The sequence below is a fragment of the Lissotriton helveticus genome, chromosome 8 (assembly GCF_964261635.1).
Source record: "Lissotriton helveticus chromosome 8, aLisHel1.1, whole genome shotgun sequence".
NCBI classification, from domain to species: domain Eukaryota; kingdom Metazoa; phylum Chordata; class Amphibia; order Caudata; family Salamandridae; genus Lissotriton; species Lissotriton helveticus.
This window is the reverse complement of record NC_136069.1, coordinates 1,570,250,746-1,570,268,178: the sequence shown is the minus strand read 5'-3', so window position 1 is coordinate 1,570,268,178 and position 17,433 is coordinate 1,570,250,746. Positions and strand designations below refer to the sequence as shown.

The following is a 17,433-nucleotide window of genomic DNA, read 5'->3' as shown; positions in this document are numbered from 1 at the left end:
TTATGTTTTTTATTGATAACATGAGCTTTAGCAGGCATATATTACTGTCTTTACGCTAGACCTAAATATTAGACACACTGGGAGGAATTTAATGCAGGGAAGTCGCTGGCATGGCTTTTGAAACAATGAACGTCCCACACTGATATATGAATAATTAAAACCAAACACTCCAGTGATACTGAAAATCAACCCAAATTATCGAGCAGGGCTAACTCCGTGCAATACCAGCCAGCTGCATAGGGCATCACCACCATAGTAGCACCATGTACTCTGTAAAACCAGCAACATCTGTAAATACTGCCTCCTTCTAAGAGTAAGAGGGGCAGCAATATATCACTAGTCCTATTCCAGCACAGATCTTTGCCCCAGCATGGACAGACTCCCCTGCAAGGCCAACATAGTCCATTTCAGTCTAGCGGTGCAGTCATGAAGGGAGCACAGCCTTACTGGCCTATCACAATCTAAGAGTACTGGTAGATAAACAGGCTGGGCTCATTCTGTGCCAGTACCTCGGTAAGCTGTGTGTTTTGTAGACTTTGTGAGTCACTCACCTAATGATAAAAGGTTTTCTGTTGCACTGATGTAGGCCACACAGTCAAACTGCTCAAAGTCATCTTCCTTAACCTGTTTTAGAAAAATGAAGAAAAAGAATCATAAATTGTTTTGGGCAGTTTTCAAAAAGTGGTATTTTTCTAGGTTCTGCCCCACAAAGATTTAGAATTAAATGCATTCGTCCTCTCAACAGCAGACATTCCCATACACGTCTCAGGTACAGAGACTAAAACAAAGAATTCAAAAGAAGGTTTGTTAAAAATTACGAAAACATGTCGAAAATGTGGAGCTCAAAGCATTTTCAAGGACTGATACCGTGATCACTTTCTTTTTATTAGTACAAAAATAAGTTTAACACAGCCAGACAGTATCTTTATTTTTGAAATCTCTACAATGTGAGACGTTTGTCTCTCTGGGAGCATTTCCCAACATTTTAGCTCACTGGGGTTGGCAGTTATTTTTCCCAACATCCATTCACCTTTGTATGTGCTATTGCACTCTATCCCAACAGTAACTTTGCCCTCTCTCGCTCTCTGTCAATACTGTACTGCTGCCAAATTTCAACGGTTTCATTCCATTATCCCTGGAAACTGGAATTAGAAATGAACTTGTTGCTGCATAGCAATACTGAACACATGGTTTCTAATGAAGAGGTTTCCATATATTACTAGTAGTCTCTCTCTCTGGAGACCAAAATAAGTCTCTCACCCAGTTCTGGCATGATGCTGTCTCTTATTTTCTATCAGAAAAATCTACAAGAACTCCCAGCTCTGCTGCCCTGTAGTATGTTATTCAGATTTCTTTCAGAAATGTATGTACACACACTTTTAGATCCTACCTTTGTGTGAGGAAGACACTTTGTACAATACTTTATTAAAATACAAAAACAAAACAAGACAGTCAGAAGACGCAATACGTTCCAGGTGGCTTTCTCTTAGACCTCTGCCTCGATTACAGGGCCTGGTAAAATCTCTGGAAGTATAATTACCACTGGTCCTGGTAGTTCTTAGGGTGGGGAAATAATGGGAATTTTAGAAGATTTGGGGGAATTCAATCCAGGAATCTGTGCTTCACGCCAATTCCCACGTTTTCCCCTGCTGTTTCACACTGAGATGTCAGCTGCTTACGCACCAAAATCTCAGGTAAACACCACCACTCCAATTCCGATGGGTCCAGTAACAGCTGGTCCCGGGCCCACCAGAATTAATGGACCACTTCTAATTAGTCCACATATTGTAGGATGTTTAACCTGGCCTTCCTTTAATGGTATTTAGTTCTCCTTGTTGCCTTAAAGACACAAAGGTTCCCCCTCAGCAACAATAATGTGCTTTAATAGGTGAGACACCTTTTTTGACTGGTGACTCCTAGTCCTTCAACCTGCATTTAATGGTTACATTACATCTTTCAGAATCTGCAGGTAATTTGGTAATACCTTGCTGGTTTCATAAGTCTGGTTGCAGGCGTCCATAATATCTACATCCTGTTCTGATAATCGACCTCAGCCACACAGGCATAAGTATATCAGACCCTCCTGAATTTTGCTGGGGATGTTCTTCAAATTTAATGACATTTGACGTAGACAGAGCTCAGACAATAAAATAATATTCGGATTGGAGATCCCAAAATGCACAGCCACCTGGGCTTCATTCTTCAATCTCTGACACTTGCTTTTGGAGAACCATCAGTTTCACATTTTTATCAGTCGCATTTCATGGTTTTCCAATATCCTCTACAGTTTGAGATGTGAAGAAGAATTAAGATGGTAGGCTTGCATCAGCTGGTGAATTTTACGGGGTCCTGCTGGTTCACCCTGACATCTACTGCAACGCACATGCTTCTCTCAAGATCCAGAACATCACTAATCTGCTGTGGTGGTAGCCCTTGACTATCGCTCAGGCCTGTAACTCAGGACCGTTAACAAATATGATCACCCTCGGAAGCGTGCCATAGGGCTATATGAGGAATACTGCTTGGAGTGCTGTAATCAAAATATTAAACCTAGATTTCCTAGGATTGGTCAAGCCCACTTTGCGTTGAGCAGTACCCAACCGTTATTTTTTAATTGTTATCCATAAGTTTCTCAAATATTTATTTCTCAACCTTTACATGACTTGAATATAACAGGGCCCCAGAAACAGTAAAAGGGGACTCTTTCTTCCACCCTATTGATCAAAGCTTTGACCATTCTTGTTACCTAGATGGCTGGTGACTATATTGTATTGTGTAGTATCAAACCGCAGAAGGATCATCAGGCCACAACAGCCGTCTTGTGCTGTCCGGTTTAAAAAAATGGTTTAATACATGAATACGAAGTCTTTATACTTACCGAGGTTAAATGTTTGTCGCTTATATCCACAGAGCACAGATCTGAAGGGTGGTCAACATAGTGTGACTTTAGCTAGAAATTGAACAAATAAGGGGTTAGCGATGTGTAGCCAATAAACATACTTTAAGTTATGTATGCCCCATACATACAAGGACATGGAGGCAACTTTAAGAAAAGAAGTGAGATTGTAATTGTGTGTTAATGCATGAAAATCCACTTTTACTTTGTGATACTGCACTTAACCGTCATTCGTAATTTTTTTATAGGAGCTCCTTTGCAGTCTGCTTCTTATGAAACAATGCTGTTAAGATTGAAAAGTAACAACCATTATAGCCCCTACTTGAGATATACGCAACTTGTCAGGTGAAAAATGGACCAAAACTCTCAACATTATGGATTTCTGGAAGAGTGATTAGCTGAGGAATGTTACCAAGTTTAAATCCATTATTTGTATTAACATAGAATGTAAGGAAGAAGTAGGTCTTTCCCAACGACAACATTATCTTTTTTAACATCTGGGTTTACAAATATGCTAATTTAAGCAAAAAAAACGGGTGAAAATAAATAGAAAAATATACTGCCAGCTGTAAGAATGTCCCACAATTTTGTTTTTTAATTTCTGATGTGCCTAAGAGAAGTTGAATACCCAGTGCCAGAGACCAGAAATGTTCTTGGGTGGTGGTGGCCAGCACCACCACTGATGACGCTGCCCACTGCAAAGTGAGGTGCCACCTTTTCTGCTCTGTCCCTTTCAATGATACAGTTCATTTGACAGCCTAGAAACCATGTAAAGAACTGCTTTGATCCCCAATTAGATGCCAATATATACACTGCATTTTGCTGCTTATTTCAAAAGAGTAGTGTTTCACCTTTATCTAGAGAATGAGTGATCCAGAGTTGTTCTCTGTCTGGGTTGAGTAGCTTATAAGTGCTGTTTTTCCTTTGCATTATGGTATTTGTTGTCCAGCATTTATACGGGGGGGGGGGGACAAACCACAAGAGTAGTGTTTCACCTTTATCTAGAGAATGAGTGATCCAGAGTTGTTCTCTGTCTGGGTTGAGTAGCTTATAAGTGCTGTTTTTCCTTTGCATTATGGTATTTGTTGTCCAGCATTTATACGGGGGGGGACAAACCACAAGTACCAGAATTCAAAGAAAACAAGCATTAAAAATGCAATAGGTCTCGCCTTTTATTATAGTTAAAGCCATTTGCTTTGCTATACAATACCATTAGCAAAGCAAATAACTGTAACTTAATCAAAGGCGAGACCTACTGCATTTGTAATGCTTGTTTTGGTTGGTCACCTCTGGTCATCTTGACTCCTCACTCGCACTCCCTCCTCCCATCACACGCAAATGCAGCGTCCATCCATGTCGTTATTTGGAGGTGGAACATTTGGGCCCTATTCTACAGGCCTCTGGCCTGTTGAAGAACTTCATGGGATCCCGGGGGTAAGATAAGATTAAACAAACACCTGCACTGAAATAGATTTCGCATGACTGTAAGTTTGACCTATTGGCGTTGCAAATAATAATGCAACGCAAGTAGCTCAAACACTCAGTATTACAAGACCTATTGCATTGCAAATGCTAGTTACATTTGAGACAGGAAGAAGAGGCCATGTTATGCAAGGCACACCCATTACTCCTTTGACATGTGTAGAATGTGACAGTAGAGGCAGATAATTTTGGAGAGGCATACATAACATACAAATATAGGTGGGTTAAAAGTAATATTTCAGGGATGTCTTTCAGCTCTAGGTTCAAAGTGACATCATAGCTTGAAGTTCGCACTTGCTATCTGTGTGAAGTCACTCAGATCACCTTGGTGAAAAACATCCCTGAAATTCAGTTATCCATCTATAATTCCACAGGTTCTCAATAAAGAAGGGTTCGTTTTGAGTTCTCAGCAGTCAGGTTTCTATTACTAAATTGTTGGGCATGCACCCATGTTCTGTTCTAGAATCAACTTTTTACTTAACTCTAGAGTTTAGCCTCTTTCTGTTACATTTATCCATTAACAATGACGTGTTCTGGCTATATTTACTGGACTTTAAGTTGCCACATTCTGTTTTGTTTTCAGAAGGAAAGCTAGTGGCCAGTCTCTCACCTTTTACACGGAGGCACAGCAGACATCCGTGGATACATCTAGTTCAGGAGAGCTGCGCGGAAATCTCTGTCGTTCTGCATTTCCTTGGCAAACTAACTTCTGGAGGGTCTAATTAGGGCTCGCTCAGCCAAAGCGGTGGCAGAGACTCTAATCAGCTGTAGGTCAGGTCTGCCGCCTTTGATTTGCGAGCCAGTCCCTCGGAGTTCTCTCCATCCCCTGCTTTCCCCGCCTCGACATTGCATCACGATGCGTTTCCTTTACACAATGTGGCTGCTCGCCGCTTGCACGCCCCACTCTCACATCCCAATCAGTCATTTGCTCTGTCTTCTGGGATGTCATTCACATTCAGGAGTCTGAATTGTGCCGGAATAGTGATTTGCTATGAAATGTCGAAAACCTTTACCTTTGTTGTGTGCTTTTTAGTCTGACGACGCTTCAGCTCCTAGTTTGCGATCTGCATCAGATTTCTGCAAAAACCCTTTCCCATATCCTCACAATTCTGCTTCGAAGTTTAAAGTTGCAGATATGCTTGCATGCCCCACTCTCACATCCCACTCCGTCATTTGTTCTGTCTTCTGCGATGTCATTCGCATTCAGGAGTCTGAATTGTGCAGGAATAGTGATTTGTTATGAAAAGTCGAAAACCTTTACCTGTGTTGCGTGCTTTTCAGTCTGATGACAATTCAGCTCCTAGTCTGCGATCTGCATCAGATTTCTGCAAAAAACCTTTCCCGTATCCTCACAATTCTGCTTCGAAGTTTAAAGTTGCAGATCTGCACATATTTTATGCACCAAACCGACAAAGGATGGCATGGCGGGGTTGGTGAGTACCAGCGCAGCGTGAATAAAACGGTGCTACCGTGATCAACTTTGAATGCAGCAACTTTAGGTGAATAAGCTGCACTGCTGAAGCGGCATTTTCGTTGCTATGACAACAAAACGAGAGCTACGCATGATGGCGTCAGACTGTCCACAGTCCGACAGACACGAGCATGGTGTCTGCTATGGACAAATGGCAAGAGCAGCCATGTTTGTCCATGCAGACGCGTGCATGCAAGCCCTTCGCAGAATCGATTTCAAAAGGTACTCTCAATAGCGAGAGCAGCACATGCGCTGCTTTAGCTAGGCGAGACCTAAAAATACACTAGCCGAAGGCGTAATATTAAGATCCTGGTTTGACATCTAACAGTAAATCCGAATTTTTGAGGTTTAACATTAGGATGTCGGTCGGAAAGCCACCAACCGACGGGATTATGAAGTCGGTTTTGGTCAGGCTTTCCATGTCCGGCTTTCCGACTTGGAAAGAGACTTTGGGACCCCTGGCAGGGCCCCTTTTCTACCGCAGCATCTGGTTGGGGGCCAAGGAGGCACGTAAATCCCTGCACAATGGGTCAGGCACCATGAGGTGCCTGCCCCACAGAGCAGGGATTCACAAAGACTCCCATTTTCCTATGGGAGCCTGTGCTGCGGCCATCACATCGTAATTGCGGTTACTGACCACCGACCCAAAGTTGGTTGGTCTCAAAACCGCTAGAATGTCGGTCAGAGGAAACTCCGACCGGAATCCTGATTAGGCCCTATGTATCTTATTTTTTCAGTTTGAAAGAACCTGGTACAGTATGCTACAGATGCATCAAATGTAAAAGTAACAACAGCTTAGAGACCACTGACCTTCTTTAATGCACAGGCATTAAGCTGAGCCCTTTTCTCTTTCAGTACTTGTGTCTGGAATTTAGGGATGGTGGTCGCCAAACACAAAATAAGTGGTGAAAATTGTATTTTGGGGGTTTTCAAACTGTATAACTGAATGTGTGCTAAAGTTCATGTTGCTGACAACTGCTCAGTTGCAAAGAAATTAGCACTCGCATTTTTTAAATGTTGTTTTTATACTTTTATCTTCACTGTCATACTTTTAATCAAAGGTTTAAATGTTTTGTTTTATGTATTTATGTAATGTAATATTGTGTTATGGTGTGCTCACCATCCTTTTAGATTAATTATGAAGACCACCAAAACCACATGAGACATATAATACATTTGTATTTAGGGCGATTGTTCTTATGTAGCGTTTAAGCACAAATTATTGTACTGATTTTAAAGTAAATCAACCAAAAGAATTTAAATTGAATGGTCTATGCATTTTTTTACTGTGACTGCTATTGAAATAAAAGATAATACTTGCCTCTGTTACTGATATACAATTAAGGAATGTTGCAGGTCCTTGACGATTGAGGTTGACACGGTGGGGGCTAGACCACAGATGTACTGGGATATCGCCGGATGGAAAGCAGCAGGAACACCGCTGAGACTCGGTTAGCACTATTCAAGAGGGCTCCTTCTATTGTGTATTAATGTTTGTGATCTGCACGACTGTATGCTTTTGATGTTGCTGTGTAATAAAACTTAAAAATAAATACAATTTTAAACAAGCACCTATCTCTCAGTGCCCTCACTGCGTTGCGAAACTTCTGGATGCTGGCCAGGAAGAGAGCAGTGATCGGCATGCGGCTGGGACGCTGGCGCCGTGAGCGTGCGCGCGACTGAATCCGCACGTGGCCAGCCAGTTGCTCGATGCCGTGCTCAAAATGCTGAGGTTTCTTGTCATAACATCAATTTCTTCCCCACCCACATTTAGTGGTTAACCAAAGGTGGCGGCAGGTATGCCTTGAAGTCGCACAGAGACACTGCGACTGTGAGAGACATTTTCCTGTCTGAGTACACAGTTTCCTTTGAACAGATAACATGCGACATTCACATCTTCACTGTTTCTAGGACTTTTTAGGCCACCTTCACTGTGATAGGATTTTGCACTGTAAATTTTTCTAGTCTGCCTTTCGGCTTTTGTTTTTTGTGACCGGCTCTTGGAAGACATTGTGGAGCCAAAAAAGGACATCAAACCAGGGGCCCAAGAATGATTTTGGAAAGGAGAGTGTGGTCAGATAATGGTCTAACGGGGTTAGTGGTGCTGAATGAGGTAGACAAGTGTAAGTTAAAGTCACATACGCACCAACGCATTAAAAATACAGTACCAAATGTAACTCACATACAGGTCTTTCATAGGCAATAAACTGGCCCATAGCTACCTCACTCTTTGATTTTCTCGAGGCTGACAGTCTAAGTCGCAGTACATTGATTTGCCTTAATTTACAGCGCTTAGAAATTTGCTATGAAGCGCTATACATTGTGGCCACCGGAAGCGCCACCTCGCGCAGTTTGCAGCCCTTGTCCCTTATCATGGACATAGGTGGCATTCATAAAGAACTGATACACGGGCATAAATAACGTTTTTGCTACTAGGCCCTTAGCGCCCTCGTCTAAATAATTTAAGATTAGCGCAGTGTTGGACCCGGCCCTTTTGGCAGGTTCACCCCGAGACTTTTTCCTTTTTCATAGCCTGTTTCTGGAACCTGGTGTTGGTGATTTTAGGCCTTTGCACACTTTTTCACTGTGGTACAGTGTAAAGTGCGTGTGCTCTCTGTGTATGTGTGGTGAGTGACCTGCCCTCCCATAGGAATGAATGGGGAATATGTATGCCCATGGTAGTTCCTGATGTGTGGGGAGTGCAGGGTCGAGTTTGATATGTGCGAACTTGTGAGATTGAATGCTGCATAATGGTGTATGCGGCATGATTGGGTCTAGTGTAGAAGTGCCACTTTTAGAAGTTGGCATATTTGTGTAATTTGTGCCTGGCGTGTGATTGGCTGGTGAGCCTGGCCCAGGAGTGCCTGGGCCTGCTTGTGGATTGACTGTCTGGTTTGAGGATGACAGGGGCTGGGGAGCCCCAGGAGGTTGTCTGAGTCAGCCCGTGGATGAAAGGCTGCATCTGCTGCCAGGGAAGTGGGAGGAGATGGCACCTAGGAGTGAATAGAGCTGTGCCTGCCTGCCACAATGCTGGCTCCACCTCCTGCTGGGCGACTGTCGCCTATGCCCCTCACCCTGAAAGAAGTTCCCTATAACCAGTTCTAGCTGGTTCTCACACTGCCTGCACCCTGCTAGACAAAGGGGCTGTGTCCCCTTACAATTTGTTCTTGTTTTTGGACTTGAATCTGCCAGGGGCGTGCTGCTGCTTGGGCCCAGGGGAATCCCTGGGCCCTGCCCAGCCCCTGGACACCTGATGGACTTTCCTGGATGCCTGGAGGACTTCTGGGGGACCCCTCTGCCTTGCCTAGGCTGATTGGGTGGACTTTGCTTTGCCCCTTGGAATCTCTGGGACCTTTGGCAGCATGGAGAAGCTGCATTATCCTGCAAAGACCCTTTTTCTTGCCTTTACCCAGGCTTGTTGAAGCCTGAGCGCCTGGGAGCGCTCTGTTTTCTAGCGCTTTGGAGCGCTTTATTTTTTATTTTTGCTTATAGCGCTGTAGGGCTTTATTTTGCCCCCAAGCGCTAGTAGCGCTTTTATTTCCCGTTTATTTGTTGAAATTTACAACGGGAGTCCACCCCGTGCTGTGGCGAAGAAATTGCCGCCGTGACCTCGACAGCGTGACCAGAGCCATTGGCTGGCCCCAGGAAGAGTTGCCGCGCAGCCATTGACTGCCCACCGGAAGGAGAGGTCCGGCCCGCCGCCTGGTTGGGGGCGGGCCGGGAGGACGTGTTTTCTGCTTCCCCCTGCCTGGGGGAAGCCATTGCCTGCTTTGCCGGTCTCCCGTGTCGTGAGGGAGACCGGAGATGCTGCCCGCGAGAAGGAGGAGAGGCTGGCCGAATGATGGCCGCCCGCGGCCCGGGGCTCCCGTGAAGTAGGGAGAGCCCTGGGGCCGCCAGCGGGAAAGAGCCAAGTGGTGCGGGGCTCCCGTGTGCTGGAGGGAGCCCCGGTCGAGGAGTTAGCCTTCCCCCGAGTCCCGGTCCCGAGATGGAGGACCGGGCGAAGCATGGTGCACAGCCGTCACGCTGAAGCGGAGAAGCTGGTGAGTGACGAGGCGGGAGGGACACGGAGAGAGTTGGAGCCCACGAGGGCTCCGATCACCATTTCCAGCGGAGGGGGGCGTCGGGGTACATTGCCGGTGCCCGCCCCTCCCCTTTAGCGAAAGGCTTCTGGGGGCCTTACCTGTTTTAGGGCCTTACTTGTCTTTGAGCCTAGTGAAAGGCGCCGGGGGCATTTTTCAGCGAGCTCGAGTCCCCAGAGGGGGGACTCCCACCAGAGGGGCACATTGGTTTTGGAGCCCCAAGAGGCACAGGGTGCCATTTTTGTATTTACGAGGCCCGAGAGGCTCTTGGGCATTTTTACTTACTGAGAGCCTGAGAGAGGCTCTGGGGGCATGCTTTGTTTAGAGCCCCGTGGCTCCAACGTTGGACACCCTTGTTTAGAGAAGGGCCAGTGAGTACCCAGGCCGCATGTTTGTGGCCAGAGCCTGAGGGCTCCATGGGGCATATTTGTTTCAGAGCCTGTGTGGCTCCAGCAGTGGGTGCAGTTTGCGCCTAAGGGTCAGTGAGGGCCCTGTCGCAGTTTTTTTGATGATTCCCAGCTGCCCAGCAATTAGTGGGCAGCTGCACCGTTTAGGACTTGAGATGTTCCCAGGTGCCCAGCAAGTAGTAGGCACCTGCACAGTTTAGGCCCCTGACTTTTGGACTACAGGGCGTCCTAGCCCCAACAAGGCCAGTTGGCCTAGGGACTGCCACAGGTAGTGGCTTATGTGAGGTTTGCGCAATGTGATGTGGTGCTAGGAAATGTAATGCATTTAATATGATTACGCACCTTGATCTTACACCTCTGAATGTTTTCATGCATCATGTGTTTTTGCGCTATTGAGTTATGTTCTGGCACCTCTGAATGTTTTTATGCATCATGTGTCTTCCTTGATCTTGCACCTCTGAATGTTTTATGCATTATGTGTTTTCTTTCCTACACCTCTGAATGTTTTATGCATCATGTGTTTTCTTTCCTACACATCTGAATGTGTTTTTATGCATCATGTGTTCTCTTTCCTTACACCTCTGAATGTTTTCATGCATCATGTGTTTTTGCGCTATTGAGTTATGTTCTGGCACCTCTGAATGTTTTTATGCATCATGTGTCTTCCTTGATCTTGCACCTCTGAATGTTTTATGCATTATGTGTTTTCTTTCCTACACCTCTGAATGTTTTATGCATCATGTGTTTTCTTTCCTACACATTTGAATATGTTTTTATGCATCATGTGTTCTCTTTCCTTGCACCTCTGAATGTGTTTTTATGCATCATGTTTTTTTTTCTGTGTTGCACCTCTAAATGTTAATTATGCATCATGTGTAATGTGTTCTTGCTGATACCCCTAAATGTATTTTATTCTTAGGTGGTTGTTCTTTCCAGTACAGGTGGTCCTAGTGAGGTCCTGGTCCCCTGCGTGACATTCTCCTAAGATGGTTAGGGTTGCGTAGGTGGTACTTACCTGTTACCAGTAATTACTGGTTGAGTGTTATTCTTGCTAATTTGTGCTACAGTGATTTTATATCCTTTTATTCTAATTTCTGACAGTATTTCTATTCTACTAAGTACTGATTATGACAGTGGCCCATGTGGCCCTGTCTTGTGAATAGTCCCTTATGAATATTGCCCGTGCCAGTTGGCACAATGTACATGTGTGATTTCTATCTGATATGTTTTGACAAATACAAAAGTTATTTTATATAACCTTGTGTGGAGTTCCTTTTGTGGTGTGCCTAGGATGTTGTTGCTGTTGTGTGCTGGCGCAAATGCTTTACACATTGCCTCCGAGTTTAGCCTTGCTGCTCGTGCCAAGCTACCAAGGGGGTGAGCAGGGGTTATCTTGGCGTGTGACTCCCTTGCCCTGACTAGAATGGTGGTTTCTGCCTGGCTTTGGCGTCAGCCTTAGCCTACCAGAAATAGCCAGTTCTAACATTGTTGGTCAGCGGTGCGGATTTGAACTTGTGTTTGCGCAGCGCCACAGCGACAGCTGGCTACATTACAAAACTCTGCATTTTTTAGATAGTCACATGTTTGGGATTATTGTTTGTGATTTTATTTTTCCTCAAGAGTGTCATTTTCAGATGGTGTTCCTGCGCTTTATGTTTAGTGGCAGATGAGAGAAAGTGACAGGGCGGGACGCCAGTAGAGGGGGGAGGTTCCCATAGATTAGGAATCCCTTGCTGGGTCCAGTGTCCAATCCCTGTTCCTATCTCTGTGTGGGTAGATGGAAGAGAGGGAGTGTGGAGGAGAAATGGCTTGCTTGAGAGGGTGGTTATCCCCTGAGTGTAGTGTGTGTGTGTCTGGATTCCCCAGTATGGTAGGATCCAGTGGTGGCAGCTTAAATGTGTCCAGTGCGTGAAGTCCCATTCCCAGTTCCCAGAGTATGGTGCCTGGTGCTCAGTAAGAGGGGTACAGGTTGAGAGTCAGGGGCAGTGAGGAACTGTCTCACCAGTCTGGAGGGGGAGTGTGTGGATGAGTGGTATGTTGAACTGGAGGAGTTGGTGTGAGTTTTTTTAAAGGAGCTTGCACAGGAGGTGTACCTCTGGTGGTGTGCAGGAGGTCCTGCAGAGGCACTGGACAAGAAGGTGGATGTCTGGCGGTGTGCTAGATGTCTTGCAGAGGCATTAGGGAGTGATTTTAAAAGTAGTGGCTTGGGTATCTGATGATCCTGTGTAGGTGAAGAGGTTCATATGTAGCCCAGCTAGGTCCCATTAGGATGGTAGGGGTGTAGGGGCTCACGTCCGGTCTCAGTGGAGGCGGAGTGAGTGTGGAACGGTGTGTCCCACGTTGGCCCGAAACCCTATCTCAGGGCCTGTAGGGTTCCCTAAGGGAGCACCAGGTCAGGGGCCTAGGCTGTACATGCAGGTCATTTGAGGAGGATCTTCCTGTGTCTAGAGGACGGGGAGTGTCTGTAACCAGAACTCCCCGCGGTCCTGGTGTTGGGTAGTACCGCTCCTAAGTGGAGGGTGCAGAACTCTGGAAGGGGGTGCAGAGGGACGGTGTACTTCTGACCCCGGTGCAAGCTGAGGGTTTAGATCATAGGTTGGGAGATTAGGAAGCTTCTAGGTCAAGAAGGAATCTCTGCCAAGGTAGATCAGCTGAAGAGACTGAGGGGGCTGTCCTTGCTGTGTGTTCTGGGGCCCACCTGCAGTTTGTTGTTTCCACTAAGGTAGAGGAAAGGGGACTTTGCTGTGTGCTGTGTCCCCCCACCTGCTTGAAGAGGAACTGTGCGGTGTGCTTTGTACCTCAGAAGTGAAATAGTTTCCAGGTGGTAGGCCAGTGGTGGAGTGAGATCCTGATCTGGTAGGAGAGTTGTGTTCTGGTGGGTGCTTCCCTGTGAGGGTGCGGAAACACAGAAGTAGAGGTAGGGTGGGGCATTCTTGCTCGTGACCTCTGGTCAGCCTGAGGGTGTGGTCCCTGGGTTGAAGGATCAGTGGTAGTTGTAGCTACACTGGGAGGGAGAGTGGAGAATGGCGATTGTGTGCCAGGGGTTACTGCCCCCCACTCTGTGAAGTGGCCAGAGTGCTCTTGTTGAGAGAAATACATGTAGGTTCAGAATGGCGTAGAACCGGACGGTGTCCCTGCCGTGCGGGTCCGTGTCTTGTCGCCCAAAGCAGTGAAGCCCATCAGTGGAGTGATTGGTCTACCCTGCGTTTTGGCTGGAAGGGGGTTGTGTTGGACCCGGCCATTTTGAACTACAGGGCGTCCTAGCCCCAACAAGGTCAGTTGGCCTAGGGACTACCACAGGTAGTGGCTTATGTGAGGTTTGCACAATGTGATGTGGTGCTAGGAAATGTAATGCATTTAATATGATTACGCACCTTGATCTTACACCTCTGAATGTTTTCATGCATCATGTGTTTTTGCGCTATTGAGTTATGTTATGGCACCTCTGAATGTTTTTATGCATCATGTGTCTTCCTTGATCTTTGACCTCTAATTGTTTTATGCATTATGTGTTTTCTTTCCTACACCTCTGAATGTTTTATGCATCATGTGTTTTCTTTCCTACACATCTGAATGTGTTTTTATGCATCATGTGTTCTCTTTCCTTGCACCTCTGAATGTGTTTTTATGCATCATGTATTTTTTCCTGTGTTGCACCTCTGAATGTTAATTATGCATCATGTGTAATGTGTTCTTGCTGATACCCCTAAATGTATTTTATTCTTAGGTGGTTGTTCTTTCCAGAACAGGTGGTCCTAGTGAGGTCCTGGTCCCCTGCGTGACATTCTCCTAAGGTGGTTAGGGTTGCGTAGGTGGTACTTACCTGTTACCAGTAATTACTGGTTGAGTGTTATTCTTGCTAATTTGTGCTACAGTGATTTGATATCCTTTTATTCTAATTTCTGACAGTATTTCTATTTCTACTAAGTACTGATTATGACAGTGGCCCATGTGGCCCTGTCTTGTGAATAGTCCCTTATGAATATTGCCCGTACCAGTTGGCACAATGTACATGTGTGATTTCTATCTGATATGTTTTGACAAATACAAAAGTTATTTTATATAACCTTGTGTGGAGTTCCTTTTGTGGTGTGCCTAGGATGTTGTTGCTGTTGTGTGCTGGCGCAAATGCTTTACACATTGCCTCCGAGTTTAGCCTTACTGCTCGTGCCAAGCTACCAAGGGGGTGAGCAGGGGTTATCTTGGCGTGTGACTCCCTTGCCCTGACTAGAATGGTGGTTTCTGCCTGGCTTTGGCGTCAGCCTTAGCCTACCAGAATAGCCAGTTCTAACACGCAGGATATACGTTGTCACTAGAAATTAGTCGAACTGTGGGGAAAACACTAAAGTTCGGAGGCGTCTAGGAATGGAAGTGGCGTTTTGCAGTTGATAATTCATATCTGGAAAAGAAGATAAGTTTAACGATGGGCAGGGCAGGGAGTGGCGAAATATGGCGGGGCAGTGGGGGATGCGAGGCGAAGGAGAAGGGAACAAGGAGAAGGAGGAATGACTCCCTCGCATCGGTCGCTAGTCCGTGGCTCTCCTCTGGGTAGTTGGTACACCTGTTAGGTGCGGCGTCGGTTTACCAATCACTCCTGCTTTATTAAGGCAAGGTTATATAGCGCTAACTTTACCCGAAGGTGTCAGAGCACTTTATTAAGAACTAGTTGAAGAACGAACAGAATACAGGAGGCAGCGAACGGTACATTACGAGAGGGGAGGAGCATGTGCACAAGTTGCAAAGGAGCAATAAGTACAAGTAGAGGTATAGTAATACAATAAAAGGCAGACACTCAGACACAATAGCAAAGAACGCACGTGACCAAGGGCCTGCCTATTCTGAAGAAGCACCTACCTCTCAGTGCCCTCACTGCGTGGTGAAACTTCTGGATGCCGGCCAGGAAGAGAGCAGTGATCGGCACGCGGCGGGGACGCTGGCGCCGTGAGCGTGCGCGCGGCTGAATCCGCGCGTGGCCAGCCAGTTGCTCGATGCCGTGCTCAAAATGCTGAGGTTTCTTGTCATAACATCAATTTCTTCCCCACCCACATTTAGTGGTTAACCAAAGGTGGCGGCAGGTATGCCTTAAAGTCGCACAGAGACACTGCGACTGTGAGAGACATTTTCCTGTCTGTGTACACAGTTTCCTTTGAACAGATAACATGCGACATTCACATCTTCACTGTTTCTAGGACTTTTTAGGCCACCTTCACTGTGATAGGATTTTGCACTGTAAATTTTTCTAGTCTGCCTTTCGGCTTTTGTTTTTTGTCACCTGCACTTGGAAGACATTGTGGAGCCAAAAAAGGACATCAAACCAGGGGCCCAAGAATGATTTTGGAAAGGAGAGTGTGGTCAGATCCGAGTCTAACGAGGTTAGTGTGGGCTGAATGAGGTAGACAAGTGTAAGTTAAAGTCACATACGCACCAACGCATTAAAAATACAGTACCAAACGTAACTCACATACAGGTCTTTCACAGGCAATAAACTGGCCCATAGCTAACTCACTCTTTGATTTTCTCGAGGCTGACAGTCTAAGTCGCAGTACATTGATTTGCCGTAATTTACAGCGCTTAGAAATTTGCTATGAAGCGCTATACATTGTGGCCACCGGAAGCGCCACCTCACGCAGCTTGCAGCCCTTGTCCCTTATCATGGACGTAGGTGGCATTCATAAAGAACTGATACACGGGCATAAATAAAGTTTTCGCTACTAGGCCCTTAGAGCCCTCGTCTAAATAATTTAAGATTAGCGCAGGATATACGTTGTCACTAGAAATTAGTCGAACTGTGGGGAAAACACTAAACTTCGGAGGCGTCTAAGAATGGGAGTGGCGTTTTGCAGTTGATAATTCATATCTGGAAAAGAAGATAAGTTTAACGATGGGCAGGGCAGGGAGTGGCGAAATATGGCGGGGCAGTGGGGGATGCGAGGCAAAGGAGAAGGGAACAAGGAGTAGGAGGAATGACTCCCTCGCATCGGTCGCTAGTCCGTGGCTCTCCTCTGGGTAGTTGGTACTCCTGTTAGGTGCGGCGTCGGTTTACCAATCACTCCCGCTTTATTAAGGCAAGGTTATATAGCGCTAACTTTACCCGAAGGTGTCAGAGCGCTTTATTAAGAACTAGTTGAAGAACGAACAGAATACAGGAGGCAGCGAACGGTACATTACGAGAGGGGAGGGGCATGTGCGCAAGTTGCAAAAGAGCAAAAAGTACAAGTAGAGGTATAGTAATACAATAAAAGGCAGACACTCAGACACAATAGCAAAGAACGCGCGAGACCAAGGGCCTGCCTATTCTGAAGAAGCACCTACCTCTCAGTGCCCTCACTGCGTTGCGAAACTCCTCGATGCCGGCCAGGAAGAGAGCAGTGATCGGCACGCGGCGGGGACGCTGGCGCCGTGAGCGTGCGCGCGACTGAATCTGCGCGTGGCCAGCTCTTGTCGCACCTCTCCCATTGAGAATGCTGGGCGCGTGCCCAGCTCTTGTCTCCTTTTGTCGGCTTTGGAGACTGAAACGATTACAATAGTTCTCTGCCGAGAACGCGCTTTGCGCGTCTCTAGGCCGAGACCTAAAAATGACTCAGTAGGTTACTTGACTGAATGGGTCAACTTGAGAGTTCATATGTGTGTTGGCCGAGGCTCTAAATATAATCTAGATGTGCCAATGACAGGCCAGTCAGGTGGTCTCACATCGCTAAATGGTTCAACGGGAGGCAGGCAGGAACTAGATCTCTGACTTGGCCCACCCTAGCTTAAATCAGCCAATACAAAGCACGCCTGTGACGTTCCCTGGTTGGGTGTCTGGAGGGTGTCCATGAGAGTCCTTGTCCGCCACCGGTGCCACTGCCCTTTTATCACAATAGAAGTGCAGCTCTTGAAATGAAAATACATGTGTTGTGTATCTCTCACAGTTACTGCATAAGCAGTTCATTCATGCAAAATGCACAAATGCATGACCACTGCACCATCAGTGCACTCATGAAAACAAGCAGCTCAGTCAACTCTGAGTGCTCTAAAATGAGCTCTGGTAATAAGCACCGGCACACACATGATAACATAAATTAAACATGGTAAATACTCAAATTGACATCTAGCACA

At 46.1% G+C, this 17,433-nt stretch overlaps 1 protein-coding gene across 1 annotated transcript in view; it reads right to left on the bottom strand.

The window, feature by feature from the left end:
* Nucleotides 1-17,433, bottom strand: part of XRRA1 (X-ray radiation resistance associated 1) — a 299,935-nt gene that overhangs the window by 182,416 nt on the left and 100,086 nt on the right. The window contains exons 4-5 of the mRNA XM_078658576.1: nt 2,879-2,950; nt 552-624 (exon numbers count right to left, since the gene is read on the bottom strand). Of these exons, the coding sequence (XP_078514702.1) occupies nt 552-624; nt 2,879-2,950 (145 nt within the window). The remainder of the gene's footprint in view (nt 1-551; nt 625-2,878; nt 2,951-17,433) is intronic.